Source organism: Sinohyriopsis cumingii, chromosome 8 (assembly GCF_028554795.1).
Source record: "Sinohyriopsis cumingii isolate HCF-2022 chromosome 8, ASM2855479v2, whole genome shotgun sequence".
Taxonomy (NCBI): domain Eukaryota; kingdom Metazoa; phylum Mollusca; class Bivalvia; order Unionida; family Unionidae; genus Sinohyriopsis; species Sinohyriopsis cumingii.
Window position 1 is genome coordinate 57323589 of NC_142968.1, and position 25401 is coordinate 57348989.

The 25401-nt window shown below is 33.2% G+C and overlaps 1 protein-coding gene across 1 annotated transcript in view; it reads left to right on the forward strand.

Annotated features, from left to right (window-relative positions):
- The window catches only part of LOC149793591 (uncharacterized), a 93575-nt gene extending 84310 nt beyond the window's left edge, over positions 1 to 9265 (forward strand). Inside the window, exons 11-12 of the mRNA XM_089969021.1 lie at positions 2474 to 2631; positions 8627 to 9265. Of these exons, the coding sequence (XP_089825147.1) occupies positions 2474 to 2631; positions 8627 to 9142 (674 nt within the window). The 3' untranslated portion in view covers positions 9143 to 9265. The remainder of the gene's footprint in view (positions 1 to 2473; positions 2632 to 8626) is intronic.
- Positions 9266 to 25401: the final 16136 nt, after the last annotated feature.

Here is a 25401-nt window from a genome sequence, read left to right on the forward strand (position 1 = left end):
AAAATTTCACACTAGAAATTAATAATAAAAGCAAACATGAAAAAATTGATTAGAATGTATTATTATAATTTTAAATAATATGATATTGATGTCAGGACTTGGCAAGATAAAGTGGGATCCTTTTCTCTAAAATGAAATTGCAAGCATAAGAAAACTGGTTTCTCACTATGTTATGCTGATTAAGTTATGTTAAATCATTATGTGCAGACATTGGGATTACTTATAGGTTCCTTCATTGTGGGATTGAATCTGCAGGACATTTTTGTATTATTTGGGTACAATGTCTTTATTATTACTAAGGGACAACACCATAATGCTGCACAAAGATTTGTATAGTGTGTTATATTTTCAAACACAGTGCGCTAAATATTGTCTCCTAATGGCAATTTTAGTGAAAATTGTATAAATTTTGCAGAAGACAGGATACAGGAACAACATGCAATTAACCAGAAAGATACAGACAGTGTGTAGCAAATATGCAGATTCTGAAAATGTTCTTTTGAATTTTTTTTATACATAATTACCATGGAAAAAAAAACACATTTTCAACAATTGTCGTGTTAGGTTGAATATCTGACACTCATTAAAGCAAGCTAGTCACCAGTTAAAGTTGGTTATATGTTCTACTTTGAGTGAACAAAAAGGAATGGATAAGAATGCAAAAGAATAATAAAAATGATGAAGGAAGAGGCAGAGAAATTTGGATAAAATGGATGAAATGAATGGATTAAGAACAGGATAATTTGATGATTTTTATAAACAGGAGAATGGATATACAAAAGAAAAAGAATAAGGTGAATAGAGTAAGGATAATTTGTAGAATAGCCAGATAAATGGGGAAGAAATATGAGTAAAGAAAAAAATACTAGATAAACTCTACCAATACTTTTAAAAAGTCTACATGTATAAAACCAATACATATAAGTGCAGAAGCAATATAAAATTACTAATGATGTGAAACTCTATTTTTCCAATAAATCAAAAGTAAAAGTATATATATATATATATATATATATATATATATATATATATATATATATATATATATATATATATATATATATATATGAAGCATTTATTACACAAGTAGAAAGCAACGAAGCAAACAGATCAGCCTAATGAAAATTATTATTAATCAGCTATGAGGGTCTTTCATCAAATTGTTTGCAAAAACTTTAAATAAAATCCTTTATTGTTTTAGTATCATACATGAGATCCTCCTGGTCATGAGGGATTTCCTCCCTAAATGAGGGGTGTTCCTCTCCTTACCATCACTCACCATAACCTCCCATATACACACAGTATTGAATGTATTTTATCCATTTTTTTTTCAAACACATTTATGTTGCTGATTTCCAGTCATGTCAAACAAATAAAATCTGTTTGATTCTGTCAGCAGGGTTGCCTGGCTTCAGTGTTTGAAATTTGTCGGTGTGGAGTATACTGTATGTGTTGAGAAGTAGTTCAAAAAATATTAAAGACCGTGATTAACTGAATATGGTTGGAGTACTAAAGATCTCAATCTGCATAAAACAATTGACATTACTTTGATTCTGTCGGCAGGGTGGACTCGGCTTCTGTGCTTAAATTTGTTGAGAAGGATTCGATTCTATACTAAAATGAAAAGTAATTCAGATAGAATTAAAGATGTTGATTGATTATGGTTGGTTTACTAAAGAACTGAAGTAGCATAAACTTGGTTGTTTTAGCTTTGGTGTTTCAAGTCTGTTGAGATGTCTAAGCATGCATTATTTCTCAATGATAACATGTCATAATCTAAGCAACTGAAATATCCGTTGAAATATAATTATCGATGGAAATGGGAATCTTAGTGGTTGGAGTCAACTTCAAAGAAGTGATGTTATGATAAGAATTCTGCCTTTCACATAAAGCTGATTCTAAAATCTGCTGTGGTGGCAAGAATGACTTTATGTGTAATGCAGAAACCCCATCTTATGAAACCATAATAAATATGACAACAAATATGCCATAACAGAAATGCATATTTGCAGTATCTGCTTCAAACGTGGATCAGTATATATGTGTTGAGACACTTTTTGCCAACTTTATACCAGAACATAATCCCCCATTTATAGCTAAAAAAGATCATTTTTCAAAGCTAGTCAAAATATGTTCTTACTCTGAAACTGTAGAAAACGTTTTATATAAATAGATGAAAACTACTCATATGGTGACCAAATGTTTGGGTCTTTGTTGGGATAAGGTCAAAAACAAGTTCAGCAAAAAAAACTTTGCCATTCTTAATCCTTCCTCTTTAGAAATTGAAATTCCCAACCAAATTTACCAGTCTTCTGATTTTTCCAAAGTGACATCTGTTTTCTGTCACATAAATGTGGTATGTAATATTTTCTTAAAATATCTTGCTGATGCTTACTGAAGTTCCTTGCTCTTTTTGCCATGCTAGCAGTATCTATTAGCATATGTATCTATAAGAAGAATATTTAATTTTTAGAGGATGACATTTTCAAATGTCAATACTGTAAAGCACAGATTCATCGAAGTGATCTAACTGGTAATGTGGAGATCATGCAGAAGCATCAAGAGATTAATCCCAGATGTCCCTTTGTACGCCAAGATCAGGAGTACCAGGGGCAGAATTACAGCCAACAGGTAGATTCCATTATATATAAATGATGTGAAAGTGCTTGAAGTTGATGCCACATCCTTTCTCAGAATCCTGCAGTGCTGTAGAATTTTATCTTACAATACTTTCCAGTCTAGTCCAATTAGCCCTCAAACCTGTACAAAACATACTTCAGTAGTACAGGTTTGGGGGCTGATTTATTGAACAATCTCCAATTATTCTTTAAAGGAGAATTCATTAAAATTCATTAAAATTAGTGCTTTTTGTCACATGAAACATATTATCTTCATAAATACAGATAATTTAAATGAATTTTGGAAAAACTCGTGCTTTTTGAATTATTTTTAGTTCAGATGTTTGAAAATTGAGTATATATGTCGTGTTTGACAATATATTATCACTGAGTTAAACGGTATGAATGATATGATAGCATCAGCTGATCTGAAGGAGTCATTGCATCATGAGGTCAGATTGTGTTCACTGCAATGTAATATATACTACAGCAAGAAAGTTGTTTGAGCTTAATATTTTTTGTAAAATAAAAAATGTAACAACGCAAAACCTAAAGTTATTGCTTTTAATTTGACTGTGCCTTAATGTATTGCTGTTGAGGACGTAAGTTTGTGACACTTTGCTACTAGAGTGAAAGTGAAAATATGAAGTTGTGTTAACTATCACTTGAAAGTACACATAGATGAATCAGGCTTTAGCTAGGCAAAAAATTAACCTTCACCAAAATCTGACTAGTAAGTTAATAGCCATGTTTAGCATGGAAGCACTGTAATCATGAGTTTCATCTGCATAGTACATGTAGTCATGGTAAATGCAAACTGGCCCTGTTATCTTACAGGCAATCCAACAGTCATATAATACAGTCCTTTCAAGTGATTTATTTAATATAAATACCAAAATATTCTTGGTTCTGGTATGGATATTAAATGTCACGTATCTCCTGCATACAGTCTGATTTGGTTCTGATAGTAAGATTATATAAAACATGTCTCCTGCATACAAAATATTTTTGCTTCTGGTGTGGTTATTACATAAAACATGTCTCCTGCATACAAAATATTTTTGCTTCTGGTGTGGCTATTACATAAAACATGTCTCCTGCATGCAAAATATTTTTGGTTCTAGACAGTGGTTATTATATAAAACATGTCTCATACATACAAAATATTTTTGCTTCTGGTACAGATATTACATAAAACATGTCTCCTGCATGCAAAACATTTTTGGTTCTAGACAGTGGTTATTATATTAAACATGTCACATTACATACAAAATATTTTTGCTTCTGCTGTGGATATTGTATAAAAAAAATGTCTCATGTATACAAAATGTTTTTGCTTCTGGTGTGGAAATAACATAAAGCATGTCTCCTGCATGCGAAATATTTTTGCTTCTGGTGTGGATATTATTTCAAACATGTCTCCTGCATGCAAAATATTTTGATTCTGGTATGGAGATTATATAAAACATGTCATCAGCATACAAACTGTTTGGTTTGTATGTGGAGATTACATAAAATGCATCTTCTGCAATCTATATTTAATAAGTGTGACATTGAATTACCATTTAGGTCACCTTAGCAAAAGCTAAATAAGATTAATATCTTTGGTTTGTTTAATTGTCGGTCAGTTTACAACCTTTAGATGATACCTCTATTAGATATATTTTCCAAGTCCATTCTATCTATTTACTCAGAAATAAGTAATTCACAAGGACCTCTGCGTCTTGTGGCAAAAGTGAAATGGTTGATATTATTGTAAAACTTTCCTGAACCTGGCCTTCTGTAGAGTAGCAATATACATTGGTTTTCTTGAATGTTTTTCTTAGTTACAATTAAATTCAGATACAAGTTCATATATTTTTTCCCTTTTGCTTCACTGCATTGATTCCACAGTTTATAAGGCATCCTTCTTGAAGTACTAACCTCTATAAAATGCAGTCAGAATGTGTTGTCCCATGAGTGTTCACTAAACTGAACAGAGCACACCGCCTCTGAGCAAGGCATGAACATAGTTATTAAACATTAGCAGGTAACATACAAAAAGAACTCAGATATTGCAAGGACTCGGTGACAACAAATCTACAAGATTGGCCACAAGGATATTAAAAAATGACAATGCAAATTTCAATGAGCAGTCTTGGCACATGTGTACCATACATGCCAACCGTTAAACTTCTGACATAATCATTATGCTGCTTTTTACTAGCTTACACTTTATGCTTATCCTAATATGGATCACGCTTTTTTTTAGTATCCCTTCCTAAAAAACATTTTTCTTTTTTATTAACATCCCATTAATCCCACTTAATATTCCAGAAAATCAGCTTCTGCACAACAACATTATAGTGCACTTGTCCATAGGCTTACATGCACTTTTCTAACAGTATTAATATTTTCTATAAATACTAGTGGCCCTATTTCCAAGAAGCATGCTGGTTTCTTCTTTCAAACCTTTGACATCAGATTCATTGCTATGATTCATGTTTGTTAGAGAACCAATCTATTGTGCACTATAGATCATGTCTAATGGCTTTTGTACAAGAGTACAATAGATCTGCATGTACATTCATCACGCTATCATTATACTCTATTTATAGCAGCTGTATGGCTTAGTTCAGAGAAAACACACTGGTTTTCTAATTTTCAATCTTTGCTCTCAGATTCTTTGTTCTCATTCATATTTGGTACAGAACCAGTCTGTTCTCACATGAAGTATTCAGAATAAATGTAAAGTGTTCTGTTATGTTGACTGTACCTAAGGAATCAGACTTGGATCAATTCTGGGCCACCAATTATTAAATGGAAAAGGGAATATTTAGCTTGGAATGGGAATTTGGCATCCTGGAAAAGGTGATGCAGTAGTAACAGGAAAGTATTACATAATTATAATTTAGTTCACCCACCCACCCCATACATTTTAGGAAAGTTTCTCTGTCATATTTGCATTACAACAAAAACATTGTAAACGTTATTTTAATATCAAGCCATAACATAATAGTCTTGGATCTCAAAAGTTTAATGCTTTCACATTTGGTTTTACGTCATTAACATAAGTACGAAAACACATGAGAGGCAGATTGCACTCACATTAGTGGACATTGCTACTTAGAAACAGATCATACATTTCAATCCCAGATAGGTTGCTGCAGCATTCCCTGAGCAAGGAATATAACTTTGAGTGCTATAGTCAATTCAGCTGTAAATGTTTATCAGAATCTACTGAGGTTAAATTCTGATGATGATTCTGGGTTTCCACACTTCCAGGAAAATGGGAAAAATTGGGAATAGGAAAAGGTTTGTTCTCAGCTGAGAAAAGCCATGTATTTTTGACAAAGTTGGTGAAAGTCAGGGAAAAAACATGAATTTTTAGCTGCCACTTTAGATCTTTGCAGAAAAATACAATTAAAAATCATAATTTAACCGATTGCAAGCTTGATTAGTTAGCTTCATTTACCAGAATTTTTGAAAGTTGTGTAACTCCTTGGCCATTTGATCTACAGTAATTAAAAAATGTATTGCTGCATTGTATGTCACTTGTGTCTGTGAAAGTCTTGGTAAAGACATTGTCTTGTCCACTAAATTACAAATATTTTGAAAACTGCAGAAATGTTCTTTTTGGTGACACGTAGATTATATCTCCTGAGCAAATCATGTGATCGTAACTTGTAAATCCACCTGGAATAGCACAACCATCTGTGCTCTGGCCATTTTGAATTTCGCGCTTGGTATGGCTGTTACCAATTACCGGTATGTGTCTAAAGTGTATGCGGGTTTTTTTCCAGAATGATTTGCATGCAGCAAAATTGCATATTTTAATGAACAGGTGACATCAGACCCACAACATCATCCATCAGTATCAACACAGATTTGTGGGGTTGATTTATCGGACTAACATAACCTCAGCTGTACACATTCCAGAGAAGATACAAAACGTCTTAAAACTATTTATAATGTATAGTATTTGATTGTACATCTATTTGCTGTAAATGACTTCTCACCATTAATAATAATTTGCAACTATGGGGAATTGCAGCCTGTTACAATTCATTTACCAGGCTGAGGCATCATTGATGGAAGATCCATGCGAAATATTTATATATTTATTATATTTTATTTATATATATATATATATATATATATATATATATATATATATATATATACACACACACACACACATATATATATATGATTTTCTTTAATTAATATTAGGTCAATTCGCTGCAGAATCATCATTCTGTTTTTATACCAGATATTCACTGCTTGTACACTGAAATCTGACGGCCTCAAATGATTTACACTTATTGTATATTGACCAGAGAGTTCCTGTTTCTTTGCATGAAAATCTATTTCCCTGAAACTCAAACAAATGTTTCATTCAATTACTCATGTCATACACTTCATCCATGATCACCTTTTCACAATTATTAACAAATATCTCTGGTAATTCCATATATTAATAAATATAATTTCTTTGTTGATTTACCTTGGGTGATCTTAACTATAGCTGACTAATTTCACTTGACTTTTCAATGTCATAATCAGTGTCATTTGTTTCATTACTGGTACCTCTATTTGATGTTAAGGCCTTTATTTTTTTTTTTGTGCAATATAAAAAAATGTTTGTTTTTTTCCCCAAAAATTATTGGCTGAATTTAAATTCTTTCTGTACCATGATAATTCCTCAGTTAATTAATTTATCAGTATTTTCAGAATTTACATTTGAAGCTGCACTTCATATAACATCTTTCAGGCCTCTAAAACATTTGTATGATGCATTCAAATGAAATCATGATTTAATATTTTCAATAGCATTTTTTATGATCCAATCATTTGGCAAAATAAAATACCATGATCAGATAGATACCTCCATAAGTCCTTTCAAAATACTAAGCACATTTTTTGGAGTTGTTGCTATTTATATAAATACATGGTAATTCATCAGTATGAAATATTTTCTGTGGCATTTGGTGTAAAATATCCTCTGCCAGTTTAAAATATTTCTCTGCTGCATTGTGTAGCACTGATTAAAAAAATCATGTTTCTGCAACAGTTTAAATTTTGTAATGTATAGATGCAATCAATAATATAGGCCTGACTAAAATATTACCATACAGATTAAGTAGTGTCATAATAATGGTTTTGACAGTTACTGACTAGCCATACTTATGATCAACTAGTTGTCTATTAGTTTTACTTTGCAAAAATCTTCAAAGTAAGCCACTATAATTTGCCTTTGGTTTATTTTATTTCCTTTCCTTGTCTGGCATTTATATATTACCCTATGAAAATATTGGCTTAATTTAAATCATTACTGTTTAAAAATAATTCCTAAGTTAATGAATTTATCAGTGTGTTCCAAATTTTGTATCGGAAAACAAATATAACATCTTTCCAGCTTCTTTGATAAATCTGTATGAAGAATTCCTATAAAATGGTGATTTAATCTTTTCTCTAGCATTTCTTACACTCCAGTCATTTGGCAGAATAATACCATTATCAGATATCTCTATAAATTGTTTCAAATTATTTATCACTCTATGGTGCATACCCTCCTGTGTGGCAGTGACATTAGTAATCATGATGTCATGGGGTATCAAAGGCTGTGACCTATATCAATACCTAACAACCAAAAGCCCCATTATTAGAGAGATAAACAGTTTGTATAATCCAGAATATACAGTTCGGTTTCATAGCAGTGAATCTACTTGCATTGAATAAATGTTACGAATTATGTTCCAATTTTGGGGACATCATTTATATTCTTAATTGACTGCTTAATAAGACTATGTATTTCAGCCATGAAAACTTTACCAGGCACATGACCTAATAGTTCCATTTACATCATTAGTATTGTATGATGTCATGAACTGGTATGCATGAATGGAATCCATTGATTCATGAAGACATTTACTTGTTGGTATAAAAGGGGATCACTATAGAATATTTTTCCACAATTTCTCAAGTTGAATTGTAAAACTGTTTTTCCCCTCTTTTTTTAAAATTAGGTCGAAGACAAGAGAGCTTTGAATGAAAGAAAAAAAAGTGAAGCAACAAAAGGAGGAGATGGTGCATCTGCAGGTAAGAACAATGAGGAGGAAATCGAAAGAGAGTTCCTGCAGCGTGGTGTCACAGAGAATGGGCAAGAAACAAATGGAATGGACACTAAAAATGATAAATTTGATAACTCCTCAAATCTCAGCAGCTCATGTGGTGATAAACAGTATCCTCTTAATAAAATGGCCCCATCATTGATGGAGGACCATACAGGTCCAAAAGAAGCAGAAAATGGGGATGGTTTTAGTTCACAAAGCTCCAGTGAATTGAATTATGTCAGAGATCAATGTACGAAGCAGACTGATGAAAATGGTGCAAAAGGAAATGATCTCTCAGGAATTGAGGTGAACACTGAAAAAAAAAGATTATTTAGAGTGAATCAAACAAGTAAGGATGATGAGGGCTATGGTAGTCCCCACGCCAGTGATTCAGATGATCAAGCAAGTCCAGATCCTGGGGTTATGTAGAATCCGGAATGAAGCAAATCTCAGCATGATCCACACAATATGAGAAAGGCCAGACCTTTTATTTATCAAAATATGAGACCAAAACTTGATCTTTAATTTAGATTAATAAAATTGAAATCTCCAGCTTGTGTATTCTCAGTTTTGGAGTTATAACAAATTTGTATGCAGTTTCAGGGAACTAGAATGCTATATTAAATGATCCTGCTGTGTGAAAGTAAAATTAAAAATTGAAATACTGTCATGTCTGTAAAAAAAAAACAAATTGGAGAATTACTATCATTGTATCACTTTGTTCCCCATCTGTTGATCACTTGCAACATGCTTGACTTTTCAGAAGCTAAGTTATCTATACCTAGACATTTGCAACTGAAATCAGTATCCGTTTTGAATGTGACATGTAAATAGACCCAAAGAAAAGAATCTGCAATGTATCACCAACCTTGATCAGCATCTTATTAACATTTGTAGGTGTGCCATTGTTTTTTGTGTTTTGAAACAGATCATTTATTAGTTAAAATGGGTTACATTTAATTCCCTGAGCAATCTTTAGTCTGGCATCCAGTTGTTTGAGGGTTTATTCATTTTGCCCAAACCTCAGAATTAACTTTCAGAACACCCATATTTTGTGTATAGTGTGGCTTAAATGCATTTTGCTCAAATCATTGATCTTGAGATGTACCAGTACTGACTGACAGCCATTGCAAACTGTACGGAATCAGTAGTCTACATCTTTATTTGCACATCATAAAACTTGGCAAGATCTTTGAAGATGTTATTTCCTTCATCAAAATCATTCAGTCCATGTTTAAAATCATCTACTATAACATCACTAAAATCACCCCTTGAACAAAAATTATTGTCATCATGAAGTTCTGCATTTCTCTTCCTGGGTACATTTCTTTCATGATTCCTCCAATCCTGACATTGTCTGCTGTGGATTGGTTAAAGTTCGCAAACTTCTTTGCTTCATATTTTCTACAGCTGAGAAATTTGTCTGCATTGTGAACTGATGGTCCCACATCACTTGGTTGTATACCATTTCTTGTTTGAGCAGGTGTTCTTTAAGTGGCACCATTCAAATATTACATTTTCTCTTGCATCCCCTCATGAGAGTTCAGATTAAAGTTCATTGGATAAATTGATATGGTTTATGTAACAACCATGAATGTAAAATGTCAGATTTTTTTTTTATATGCCTGTCAAATCTTGGAGGAATTGTTTAAATGTGAAATTGAACAAGATTACCAGGAACTGGTCAAATATGTATCATTAAGTGTAATTAGGAATACATTTGTAAATCATTATTATACAAAATATTTTTTTAATAATTTTATTATTGAAACATGTACATGTTCCTATTTTAAGGATCAGATTTTTTGTTTTGTAGTCTTTAAGACGTTAGAAACTTTAATTTTGTTGGAAACTTTCCTTCCATAATATTTTTAGCCTAGGTTGTTATAGGGGGACACATTTCATTATATACTGTTTTATTTGTATCACAGAAGCAATGATATACTTGTTTATGAATTTCTTTTCATGATCCCATGATGTACATGTAAATGACATTTCCTTTCTTAATCACAGGACACAGTGATATAATATGAAGGGCCGCACATTCTGTAAGGAAAAGGTGGCCTTTGGAAAAGGGGTAGCTTCTCATGATGGTTAACAAAATGGTAAAAATGGTATATATTGGTGTCAGGTACAATGTTGTGTGCGATCAGAGACTGGTCTTTCTAGAGAGAGCATCTCAAGAATGCTGGAACACTCCTTTTACATGAATGTAAAATTGAAATTGAAATGTCTTTGTTTGATTCGTATGAGAGACATTTTGCAATGATGAGCAGTGATCAGTGTTTTTAATGCTGTTCACAGGAGTCATATTCATCATGGGTACTGTAGAAGAGATTGCCATAAGCTGAGATAGGTTATAATGACAGCACTCTCTTATTATAAGGCCTTTCAATGTAACACAGTTCCTGTTATAAAGTTTTTCATTATAACAGTTCCTGGTATAAGGCCCTTCCTTATAACAGAGTTCCTGTTATAAGGCCTTTAATTGCTTCACTGTACTTGGTACAAGGCCCTTCATTGTAACACAGTTCCTGTTTTAAGGCCTTTCATTATAACACATCTGGTATAAGACCCTTCACTATAACACAGTTCTGGTTGTAAGTGAATAAGGTCATGGTTGCCATTTCATTTAATGGTCATACGGTTAAATTTTACTTGGTCTCACCATAATACTATTTGGCACCCATGGACAGAATTATGAGTGAATATTGTGTGTGTTATTTGGATTTTTAAAATAACTTTGACAATTTTTCAGTCATATCACTACGATGTCCGCAGTGTGGCTGTTTACAGTGATGCCTGGCACTGGAGCATCATGCTGCAGACATGTAGCTTCATGTCCCAGCCAGTCACATTATCCTGACACCGGGCCGACCAGTCCTAACACTAACCTTTTAATGCTGAGTGCCTAGCGAGGAAACTGTTAGTACCATTTTTTATAAGTCTTTGGTATGACTCAGCTGGCATTCAGACCCATGACTTCCTGCATCTGAGGTGGACGCTCTAACTACTTGACCACTGGAGTGATCAGGGAGTATTGTAAGGTTTTGCTATAATTTATGACTATTATGCAAGACTGCATCATGATGGGGCAGTTTCAAGTCATTATTGAGCAGTTTCAAGTCATGATAGGGCAGTTTCAAGTCATGATAGAGCAGTTTCAAGTCATGATAGGGCAGTTTCAAATCATGATAGGGCAGTTTCAAGTCATGATAGGGCAGTTTCAAGTCATTATTGGGCAGTTTCAAGTCATGATAGGGCAGTTTCAAGTCATTATTGGGCAGTTTCAAGTCATGATAGGGCAGTTTCAAGTAAACATTAGATGTAATTTGGTTACAATCATGCAAGAATTCAAGCTGATTGAATCAAGTATGTACTGTATATACATGCTTATAAGCCTGGTCTGGCTAAAAATAATATAGACAATGATTTACCACCACATGATCCACCAACAGAGCAGGATTACTGATTACTTCCAGTAAACTGTATACACCCACATCTGGCAGCACATGATGCAGCAGCAGATTTGGGTCTGTGCAGTTTGCAGTGGGTTATGCAGTTTTCCTGTGCAGCTGGATCCAACATGTAAGAAAGTAATTTTAAAATATTCATCCCAGAAGAATTTAACATAAGAGGAACTGCACTTTACTGGAGGGCTTTATAATAAGGGACTCTTGTAAATTGTAGCTGGATTAAAATTTTAAAAATGGGGGTTCCACAGGAGTCAAACTTGGATGTGTACTTTTTCATCTTTTTATCAGTGATAATTTTTATTTTATGGAATATGGTTCTGGAATAACAATACTGTCATTTTCTTCCCTGGACTGTAACACTCTGATTGATATACTGAGTCCATCATTGTGATTAACTGGTTCATTGTGCATACAATTCACACCAACACAGACAAATGTCAGTACTGACTGGGGGAATGATGACATTCACTAAAAAATCTTTACTTATGAATGCTTTTATGAGATGTGAAGAAATGGTCAGAAAGCTAGGAATTGATATTAACTACCAGCTGCAATCCAGTACACATTTTTAAAAAATCTATGTAGGAATGCTTAAAGACCACTAATTGTCTTAAAATGTATTGGTCAAATATTAACAGGACACTATAGACTAAAAAATTTACATACCTTTATCCTTTCCAGTTTGAACTTTTGCCACTTAGCATGGTCATTTCTGCATTGATAACAACACAACTAAGCTAAAATGTACAAGAGCACAGTCTTGGATCTGTTTAGGATGATTGCACTAATTCTACCATGAACTCTTCAATTAAATGCAAAAATGCAAACCCTTCAAAAGTGCATAGACTTAAGATAGGTCAGTTGCTAGAGACTTTTAATTTCAGAATAAAATTACAATGTTTGGATGATCTGCAGCATTTTGAACATGCAAAGTTAGATAGGATGTCCTGAGGATTAAACATCCAGCACTTGGCAAAAAGGTTATTTAGATAATGTGGCTACCATTCTATGGAATGAACTACAAAACCATTTTAGAGAAATATCAAATTTCAGTTCATTTAGATTCTAAATTTTATCCTAGAATGGTAAACTGTAAATGCAGTATTTGTAAATACCCACTCCCTCCACCTTGCAATTCTTCTGCCATGATGACAACAATTGATGTCTGTATAACAATTATTTTCCTGTTGTATTGTGCATCATCAAAAGCTTTGCTGTGATTACCTTCCTTTTCTGAATTTTTATGGCTTAATTATTCATTTTGGTATATTACTAATTCAGACCTATGCTTCCTTTTAATGTAAAAGGACTAGACTTTAATGATATCTTTTTAAAGCTTAATTTGCAACTTGACATCCTTCAGGATCTGACTGTGCTTTGTTTTCATAACCTAATTCAGACCTATGCTTCCTTTTAATGTAAAAGGACTAGACTTTAATGATATCTTTTTAAAGCTTAATTTGCATCTTGACATCCTTCAGGATCTGACTGTGCTTTGTTTTCATAACCTAATTCAGACCTATGCTTCCTTTTAATGTAAAAGGACTAGACTTTAATGATATCTTTTTAAAGCTTAATTTGCATCTTGACATCCTTCAGGATCTGACTGTGCTTTGTTTTCATAACCTAATTCAGACCTATGCTTCCTTTTAATGTAAAAGGACTAGACTTTAATGATATCTTTTTAAAGCTTAATTTGCATCTTGACATCCTTCAGGATCTGACTGTGCTTTGTTTTCATAACCTAATTCAGACCTATGCTTCCTTTTAATGTAAAAGGACTAGACTTTAATGATATCTTTTTAAAGCTTAATTTGCATCTTGACATCCTTCAGGATCTGACTGTGCTTTGTTTTCATAACCTAATTCAGATCTATGCTTCCTTTTAATGTAAAAGGACTAGACTTTAATTATATCTTTTTAAAGCTTAATTTGCATCTTGACATCCTTCAGGATCTGACTGTGCTTTGTTTTCATAACCTAATTCAGACCTATGCTTCCTTTTAATGTAAAAGGACTAGACTTTAATTATATCTTTTTAAAGCTTAATTTGCATCTTGACATCCTTCAGGATCTGACTGTGCTTTGTTTTCATAACCTAATTCAGACCTATGCTTCCTTTTAATGAAAAAGGACTAGACTTTAATTATATCTTTTTAAAGCTTAATTTGCATCTTGACATCCTTCAGGATCTGACTGTGCTTTGTTTTCATAACCTAATTCAGACCTATGCTTCCTTTTAATGAAAAAGGACTAGACTTTAATTATATCTTTTTAAAGCTTAATTTGCATCTTGACATCCTTCAGGATCTGACTGTGCTTTGTTTTCATAACCTAATTCAGACCTATGCTTCCTTTTAATGAAAAAGGACTAGACTTTAATTATATCTTTTTAAAGCTTAATTTGCATCTTGACATCCTTCAGGATCTGACTGTGCTTTGTTTTCATAACCTAATTCAGACCTATGCTTCCTTTTAATGAAAAAGGACTAGACTTTAATTATATCTTTTTAAAGCTTAATTTGCATCTTGACATCCTTCAGGATCTGACTGTGCTTTGTTTTCATAACCTAATTCAGACCTATGCTTCCTTTTAATGAAAAAGGACTAGACTTTAATTATATCTTTTTAAAGCTTAATTTGCATCTTGACATCCTTCAGGATCTGACTGTGCTTTGTTTTCATAACCTAATTCAGACCTATGCTTCCTTTTAATGTAAAAGGACTAGACTTTAATTATATCTTTTTAAAGCTTAATTTGCATCTTGACATCCTTCAGGATCTGACTGTGCTTTGTTTTCATAACCTAATTCAGACCTATGCTTCCTTTTAATGAAAAAGGACTAGACTTTAATTATATCTTTTTAAAGCTTAATTTGCATCTTGACATCCTTCAGGATCTGACTGTGCTTTGTTTTCATAACCTAATTCAGACCTATGCTTCCTTTTAATGAAAAAGGACTAGACTTTAATTATATCTTTTTAAAGCTTAATTTGCATCTTGACATCCTTCAGGATCTGACTGTGCTTTTCATAACCTAATTCAGACCTATGCTTCCTTTTAATGAAAAAGGACTAGACTTTAATTATATCTTTTTAAAGCTTAATTTGCATCTTGACATCCTTCAGGATCTGACTGTGCTTTGTTTTTATAACCTAATTCAGACCTATGCTTCCTTTTAATGAAAAAGGACTAGACTTTAATGATATCTTTTTAAAGCTTAATTTGCATCTTGACATCCTTCAGGATCTGACTGTGCTTTGTTTTCATAACCTAATTCAGACCTATGCTTCCTTTTAATGTAAAAGGACTAGACTTTAATGATATCTTTTTAAAGCTTAATTTGCATCTTGACATCCTTCAGGATCTGACTGTGCTTTGTTTTCATAACCTAATTCAGACCTATGCTTCCTTTTAATGTAAAAGGACTAGACTTTAATTATATCTTTTTAAAGCTTAATTTGCATCTTGACATCCTTCAGGATCTGACTGTGCTTTGTTTTCATAACCTAATTCAGACCTATGCTTCCTTTTAATGAAAAAGGACTAGACTTTAATTATATCTTTTTAAAGCTTAATTTGCATCTTGACATCCTTCAGGATCTGACTGTGCTTTGTTTTCATAACCTAATTCAGACCTATGCTTCCTTTTAATGTAAAAGGACTAGACTTTAATTATATCTTTTTAAAGCTTAATTTGCATCTTGACATCCTTCAGGATCTGACTGTGCTTTGTTTTCGTAACCTACTACCTCTTCTACAATAATGCTTTGCTTGCTTTCATTTTAAGTCGTATCCTCTGCAAGTTTTTGTCAATCTGTAATATAATTATGTTTGCATATCTTGCAAATTCATGTTTATTTAATGCCTTTACTGTCTTTATGTAAGGCCAGTTGTTATGTATATTTAATTTTATCTTGTATGCTTGATTTTTGTGCATGATTGCAGGTTTTACTTTGGGATAGGGGTAATTTGTAAACAACATATTTGTATTGGTAACTTTTGTCTGTGATTGTATATTGTACTTTAAGAACCATGAACTTGCACTAGTTACCTTTATCACATGGAAAATTTGTCAGAAGAACTGATTTGATCTGGATTGGTAATTCATGCAGCTTTTCTTTCTTTTCATGATTATGTAAACTGATATGTGGTAAGGAAAAAGAACAGAAAATTCAAACGTTTTGTAAAATAATGTAATACAATAAACAAGTATTAAATGGTACATTTAAAAAGTAAATAATTTTATTATATGTCATGGAATTGCAAGATATAAACATACATTTTGTAGTAATTTTAATTGATTATTTTTATTTGCTTGCCTTTGTTTATATTTTATTGGTATGATATTAGTAAGTGTTCTTACAATTTTGGGTTTTATTTTGCCATAAAAATTTCTCCATTGCTTAAATTTACATCTACATGTATCAGTTGAAACTTATATAACTAATTAACATAAATCACACTTGATTTCTCCACCACCTCCGTCCAGTACATTACAAAGGTATTAATCAAAAATATTTCATAAATGTTGTACATTTTTTTATTGAGAAATCAAGAAACTATACATTCTGAAATCACTTATAATTAGTATTCTAATCATGAAAGCATGACAACAGAAATATCAGTATTACTGAACTTACATTGCTTCCATTACTTCCATCACTGCCAGTTCTTTATACAGAATTATGACATCTGCACTACAAGCTGTCAGGATTTCTTGTCCATAATTTTGTTTCTTAAAGTTGGGGAACTGCATTGCAGGGAAGTAAATAACTTCTCAAGAGAAAAAGTAGATGTTGATTATGAAAATCATAGAATTATTGAAATTTGTTAAGAATGGTGCTTGGTTAATACTGCTTAGGGGCCATCCATAAATGACGTCACACGATTTTGGCTGATTTTATACCCCTACCCCTCCTCGTCACAGAAAGTCAGACCCCTCAGATATGATGTCACAAAGCTCTGCTCCCCCTCCCCAGAAAAAGCCGTATTTCCTATTTTAAAATTAACATGTTTCAAATCACTTTATTGTCATTGTAGTATGTATTTAGTGTAACAGTGCACTCTGATATTGTAGGAGAAAACATATATTAAAAAGGAGGCACTGGAAAGCTGAAATTGGCATACAGTTCTTTTGAAAATATTCGTTGTCTAGCTAACACTGTAGATGTTCAGAATATTTATTCAAATTCTCCTATAATTATCAAATAAAGTAATTATAATCAAAAAAGGACTTTGAAACTTTGTAGGAGAACGAAGAAGAATAGGGAGAGTAAATTATAAAAATCATTATGCATTCCACAAAATTAAAAGCTCTGGTAGAATCATTGGAATTATTAAAAATGTTTAATAATAAATTAGTCAAAAAATACAAAATTTATGCTTCTCCATTCTCCCATGGTGAAGCAGAATGTTCCTTCATGGAATAAATAGGGAGAGCATGGATCTCTTCATCCAGTGGAATGGATATTCCATTCAGATCAAGCTCTTCTTCATCTATCCAATCTGCACTCTCTCCATTTTCTTCGTTTGTGATTACAATCATTAGTTCACATTGCCGACGTGCAGCAACTCTCTGTAGCCTGATGCGTTTGGGTGGAATAATTGATTCCTGCTTGTGTGTTAAAGAATAACTGTGCATCATGAGTAGCGATGCAAAGTATATGTGACATTTCTTGCAAATCCTATCGCTAAGCATGGATTGTACTGACAGACAGTACAAATCATCTGGAATTTGACCTATAAGGATTTGAAGAGCGAGGAAGGATGTCATCCACTTTCAAACTTTGGGCTACAAACAGAAATGGGAATTTATTTAATGCTCCATCTTTTGTCCGTTCTGGAATTTCCAGACCTTCGCTTGTTTGAACAATTGGTAAAGGAGGAGGAAGAAATCTCTCTGTTACTACACTGAAATAGGAGCTTCTTGGTTTCAAACAGCACTTGTGCATTTTACAATTTGTGTCAAGTATTGGCTTGTTCGCATGTGGACATCATACCATTTCTGATCTCTGGACAACATCTGTTTTTCATGGAGCTCAGATTCTGTTGGATCAATGAATTCAGCCACTGTCGGAAAATTATCGACTATCAACTGTGACCAAATTTCTGCTAGAGTCTTTCCTGTAAACTGAAAATTCTTCTTCTCTAAATCAGTGTCGATGGTAGTTCCTCTTTCATTCAAATGACTACCGTAGTGGTCATGTGGTAATATCAATGCAGTAAGTTCCTTACTGAGCGAAGTCATTTTTCTCTCGACCCTATTTAATGCACTTCTTCCTGGAGTGTTGGTAGCGATGAATAAAGCGTCAGAATCATACTGAATAAAGTGGTGGACTGTAACCTTAATCACTTTTTGGTATCTTGGGTTCTTGTCCGGGTCACCATCAACTGGTGACACTAAAATTGGTTTCACCAGGCGATCAATACCACTCCTTGTAATGACGTCAAACTCCTTGAGACAAAGCAGTTTTTTGAAATCAAGTCCATGGCTGAATGCTGTTGATGACGAGTGTTTTCCCGATCTGATTGCTATGTAGGTCGGTCCTGAATAACCAACAGCTTTTCGGTTTCCTAGACCATTCGACTGAATTTGGATTCCAGCATAGAATTAGCTTGTGTCCTGCAGCTACAACCCAATCATGGTCAGGCAACCTGACTCTGTACTCGACATGCATCAGCAGTGGACTTTGCTTGTTAGCAGTGGTCAACCTGATTGGAACACGAGCTTTGTTGTCTTGACTCAAAAAGCACTTTGTTCGGTCCTAGCGTGGACGCTTGCTCTTCCAAGTGTTTTATTATTGCCATACAAAACAAACCATCGATATGTTTGGCATGGTGATCATTCTGTGCTCTAATGAGTTTCACTGGGACCGTTGACACATGATGCTGTCCTTCAAGAGATGAACTGCGCCTCGGTAAAAGACGAAGGTAGAGCCCACTTCTGCTGATTGTAAAGCCATCCAGCTTTAACTGTTCAGTCAGCTGATCTAATGTTTTTATGCTTCTATATACATCGCTCTGCCTTCTTTCATGTGATGCCGATCCGTGCATAGCAATATCCACAATAGTTTCCAGCAATGAAGGCTGATCTTCCTCAATTCTCAGCCTACAAGGCTTGGCTCTGACATTCAGAGATGTGAGTAGTTCTGGATTATCTTCAAACAGAGCATTCAGTTTTCTTTTCTTCTTGTCTCATGCTTTCTGTGATCATTTTTGATCATCCTTCTTCTTCAGCTGGTTTTGCAAATCACTCTTTTTCTTATTCTTCATTTTCAGTTCTACATCCTGTTCCTGTGTCAGCATTCCATGTTTTTGTCGTTCGTACAAACCTACTAGATCAGAATTCAGAATGTCAGTCTCTGAATGCAAATGCAGCTGGGCTGTAGCAATTCTTGATGCTGTTGACTTATTAGTATTAGGTGCTGAATCATCAGCCTGAGCATTGGTCATTTTTCCATCAGACTGTGACACAGAATTCCTGGGGTTTGGAATTTTTTTGTAATTTTTTGTATCAGCATATGATGTTTGTTTAGCCCAAAACATCAGAAGTGATCCTTTTTTTGTATCGGCAATTGTTTTTAATTCTTGCAACCAGTGATCAACTTTAACTTGCAAATCTGAATCAGTTTTTATTCCATTCCACTTTTGAACCAGTTCTTCCTGGCAAATCTTTCTGCTCTTTGTAGGATATGCTAGCCCGTAAGCCTCAAAAAGACACTGGAACATTTTACTTTTATCCATCATAGCAGTCAATTCTTCATGTATAAAAAATTGAGATTATTACTGGTGTAATATAAACTTTAATTTATTCTGTTTGTAATATAAACTTTATATATATAAACTTTAATTATTCTATTTCTTAAATGTAGGATCTTTTTTAGCAGAAATCTGAAAAAATATCAAACTTATAAATTATATACTTTTCTATCAAAGTTTTTAAATTTAATTTTAAACCACAAAAAAATTTAAAATTAAAAAAGTAGCAGAAAAATTTAAACTTCTTTACAAAATTAGCAATGTTTTTTTATTTATATTTTAAAACTATATATAAAAATATCAAACAAGAGTTATTATTTTTTTATTAAACGCCGGAGAATCTGGCTGTCTGCTTGACGTGTGTCAAGCTAGCAGCAGAAATATAAATCTTCAAAAATAAAAACCTAAACATAAATCTTCCACCAGAAACAAGCAGCTACATAAATAAAATCAACTGATATCAAAACGTCATGAACTTCCCTAAACAACACACCCATTTTCACAACTCATCTTAACACTTAGAGGTGTGATACACTCACACTTATATCAGGGTGCACCAAAAACCAGGAAACTTTAAAGTTATCTCAAGAAATCTGTAAAGTGTGCATGTCGAAAAAATTTGTATTATACATTACTACAAACGCCATTTACTCCCCTAAAAAACAAACCTATTTTCACCAACCGCATTAACAGTTGGAGGTTTATTTTTGTGGATTTTTATTTTTTTTGCTAGCTTGACACACATGTCTGCTGGAACATGCCGTTATGTAATTCATAGTTTAAACTAAGAATCAATATCAAGTTAATCGGATGTACTCACAAAAGGACATTGAATCAATTAAAATCACTTTCAAAACTCAAAAAATTTGCTGGACAAAATATTGTAGAAAGTTCGCTTATCACTAAGTAAGTTTGGCGATGAAAAGATCATTTCAACCTCGCTTTGTCGACACCAGCGGACTGGAAATGGAAGAATACTATTTGGAAAAAACAACTATTGGAGCTATTAGGGGTGTTGGTAGTTCGAAGACGAGTCCATTTTAATTTGAGCACATGCACGACACACATGAAGCTACTTAAAACGTCATTAAATAAATTGTAAGCAATCAAAATATTAAGTGGTACTTTTATTTAAAGTTGCGCATTTTGATGTGATGTCACATGTGTCACATTTTTTAAACACCTTCCTCCTCCTTCTCACACATTGTCACAAATGTGTGACCCCCTCCCCCCCAGGTGCGTGACATCATTTATGGATGGTCCCTTGTATAAAATAAGTAAAACGTAGGTCATCTAGATCCCCAGAAAGTCAGTGATTTAAACGTGAAAATCTGAACAATCAATTTGAACATTACAAAATTTAAATTTTCAGGTATGTGGTGGGTATGAGTAAACAACCTGAGTAAATGACATCTGGCTATTAAGGAATCTACTGTATTTCCATCTGCATTCATTCCTTTGGCATAATAACATAATTTTTAAAAAATTATAATTTCTTATCTCCCATATTTATTCGCTTGTAAGTCAAGTCCAACTGCAGACAACATAAACCTGATCTGACATCAGATAATGCACTGGCAAATCAAGGTAAGTGTTGTTTGTTATACTGATTTCTGCTCACAAACGTCATAGATGCAGATCTGCTGGCACATCATGCATGACAGATTAGGGTCTATGCAGTTTGTATTTGGACTGGACTTATAAGTGAGTAATATGATACTAGAGTAACAAAAATCTGAAAGTGTGTACATTACTGTTTTAATTTTAGTCAAAACTTAACAACAGGCAGTAAAAAATGGGATAGAAGGTATTCTTTAATGCCATCAACACATTAATTTATTCATCTTTATTATTCTCCCTTAGAAAATTAATAACAAAAACAAGCATATATGGAAAAATATGAAAATGATGAGGATGAGACATACGGTTAAAAATATTATTCAGGATTTACACAGACAAAGAAGAAGACGGTTTTTTAAAATTTGTATTAGTATGATTGGGGGTGGTTGCACCACAGGCTTTATTGTTCCAGTTGTTGTTGTTGTTGTTCTAGGGTTTAATGCCATTTTCAGCACACAATAGGCTATACATGGCGGCCAGTATTAATGGTGGAGGAAGAACCAGGGAAAACCCCGGAAAGAACCACCGACCCTCAAGAAGCTATTGGCAAGCTTTCTCACATACCCACATTGGCCAAATTCAAGACTCAAACCAACACAGACAGAGGTGAGATGGCAGTGATCCGTAACAGAGAGTGCTTTAGACCACTCGGGGCCCCTTATTGTTCCAGCATTACCAAGTGAGGAATTGTTCTGGCCATTAGGTGATCACTCCATCCTCCTCTCATGGGGAACAAAGAAAAATTATTTGCCATCATACAGAACAATGGGCGCTTCCCATAGACACAATTTATTCAGCATAAAGTTATTTGGAAAATCAGTTATCTGGACAAAATCCTTGTCTCCAGATGAATCTTGAATGTGAATAGTTTTAAAGTTTTTAAATTATATTTTGTAACTCCATACTCTCAGCCAAAATTTGGTGTAATATACACATAAATTTTTTTAAAAATCTGACAGGCCAATTCTCAATTTCCTTTGGTAGAGCATCATTGACTGTAAATGTGTTCTCATTAACCATGTGCATAGAAAAAACATATATAAAAAGAATTGTTGGCCTCCATTTTTATTCTTGGATTCTTCTTAGAAATTGGACATATAGTTACTGACATTAATCATTTGAGATTGAAGTGTGGTACAGTTACTATCATGTGAGATCGAAGTATGGTACAGTTACTTTCATCTGAGATTGCAGAGTGGTACAGTTACTTTTATTTTGATGTTGAAGTGTGGTACAGCTACAGTTATCTGATATTGAAGTGTGGTACAGTAGTTACTTTCCTGATCTCATAACATTCAGTCACTGGCATTAATCATTTAAGAATGAAATAGGGTATAATTACTTTCCTGATCTCATAACACACAGTCACTGGCATTAATCATTTAAGAATGAAATAGGGTATAATTACTTTCCTGATCTCATAACATACAGTCACTGGCATTAATCATTTAAGAATGAAGTGCGGTATAATTACTTTCCTGATCTCAATCATTATGAAAAGGTTGGTTCTTGAACAACTAGTTAGTAACAAAGAAGAAATGTTTTTCCTTTTTTTATGTAATTAATTTTTTAATTAGGATAATTTAAAAAACTTGTGCATGCTTTATTTGCATTCTTACAAAGTTAAGCATTTAATAACTTTGGCAGCATTCACATTCATTCCCTCTTTGTCTCACATTCTCTGTTTACACTATACAGCTTGTTATTTGAGTAGTATCAAATTGTAGTGACATAATCTGCTTGTATTTGTTCCTCATTATTTTTCCATTATTGAATTGTACATTAGATACTGACTAACCTGTACTTCACTGTGTAATTTAAAGTAATTAAGTGTATGTTAAAAAGGCAATGGTATTCTTTGTTAGAACTTACTATATATATATATATATATATATATATATATATATATATATATATATATATATATATATATATATATTGCAACAGGTCTTATCTACTCATTTTTTGGGACCATTCACTAAAATTTGTCTGCAAAATTAATCTGTTAGTCGTCTTTATTGTATGAACACATGATTGCTTGTTTTGTCCATATTACAATGCATGTAACTATTTTTGTACAAACAGATACATTATCTTGTTGTTATAGGGTTTAACACCATTTTTCAGCACAAGATAGGCTATATGGCGGCCAGTATAAATGGTGGAGGAGGAACCTGGGCAAACCCCAGAAAGAACCACCGACAAGAAGCTACTGGCAAGCTTTCTCATGTATCCACATTGGCTGAGCCTGAGACTCGAACCCACACAGACAGAGGTGATATGGCAGTGATCCGTAACAGTGAGAGCTTTAGACCACTCAACCACTCTGGGCCCCGATACATTATGTAATACTCCTATTCATTATATTTTAATGTATGCAAATTATGTACATACACCTTTCCTTCAATGACTCTAGAACTACTGCTTATAATGTGGTGTCAGCCATAGATCTCACCTTTCTTTTCTTGAAAATATCAAAAGAATCAGGCCCCTTTTTGTAAACATAATGAAAATTGCAATTAAAACTAATAAATGAAACTCTGAAATATCACTTGCTTTATCATTGAAAATGGCGGTTAGTGCCCAGAAATCTGATTCAACATGATGATATTTACAACTTGTAAAAAGAAGTATATATTTTTAAAAAAATATTGGATGATATTTTGATCCTTGAAATGTCAGTTCCAACAGGTGGCAGCACTTTTTGAAATAGATACCAATTAAATCAGTTTTGTGAAGTGAAATTCATGTTTTAGTTTTATCTTTCAATTCGGTTTCAGTGTAACCATCATTAGTGCTATATACCCTCTTACATTTAAAAGTGAAAAGTGGCAGTCTACCATCACAGCTCTGTCGGCAACATTTCTGAGAACCTAATTAAGTGCCAACTGCTTTGATCTTTGATGTGTAGAAGTGTTTGTTGTATTGTTACAATCAACTTACAGTTGACTTGCTTGTATGCAATCATCTTATAGTTGACATGCTTTGTACTATCATGTCAGGTATGTCTTTTGTTGTATCAAATCAAATGAAGGGAATGGAATATGTTTTCCAAAAAGTTAAAAGGTACACAAACCCTACCTGTGTAAGAGCCAATGGTCATAACTTTGTGTCTGGTCAATTCGTTTCAGTTGACACTGTTATTATGTAGGTAACATAATTTAAGTATCGAAAATTAATCAGTGGTTGATCCTGCTAATAATTTATACATAAATGATAGTAATAGAAGCAAGCAGAAGGAGTACTCAGTGCCAGAAAAGGTTTGTTTCACAGATAAGGTTCATTATGGTGAAGTGAGTTCCAAAGCTTTTAGTGAACTTAAAATTCCCAAATTGGCACTTAGAGGTTTGCTCATGGACAAGCAGAAATTTCACTTTTACTTTTAATTAAATTGTGGCATCAGTATTTTACTAATAGAACAGTATGTTTTATAAAAATCATGTTTTAATTTTCACATCATTGTTTCATTAATTATATGTCCATAGTTTTTAAAAAAGAAAGGAAATCTTTTATTATTCATTGAATCAACAAAAAGACAAATATATCAACATTCATATGCAAAAAGCAGTGATGTAATGCACAATGTTTTAAATAATCTTTCAAAGGTTCATTATCTTGAAAATAAGAGTATTTATAGAACAACTTCATTAGAAAAAGCATTTTATTGAAAATTAATCCCAACACAATTCCAAAAGAAGTATTAAACCATTGAACAGCTCCCCCACATGTCTTCCCATTGTCAGTGTTCAGCTGGGATGGCATCCCATTCTTAAAATTTCAGCAGTCCCTCTAACTTAGACTGTGATCCATGTGTTTGGATCCCAGTGAGT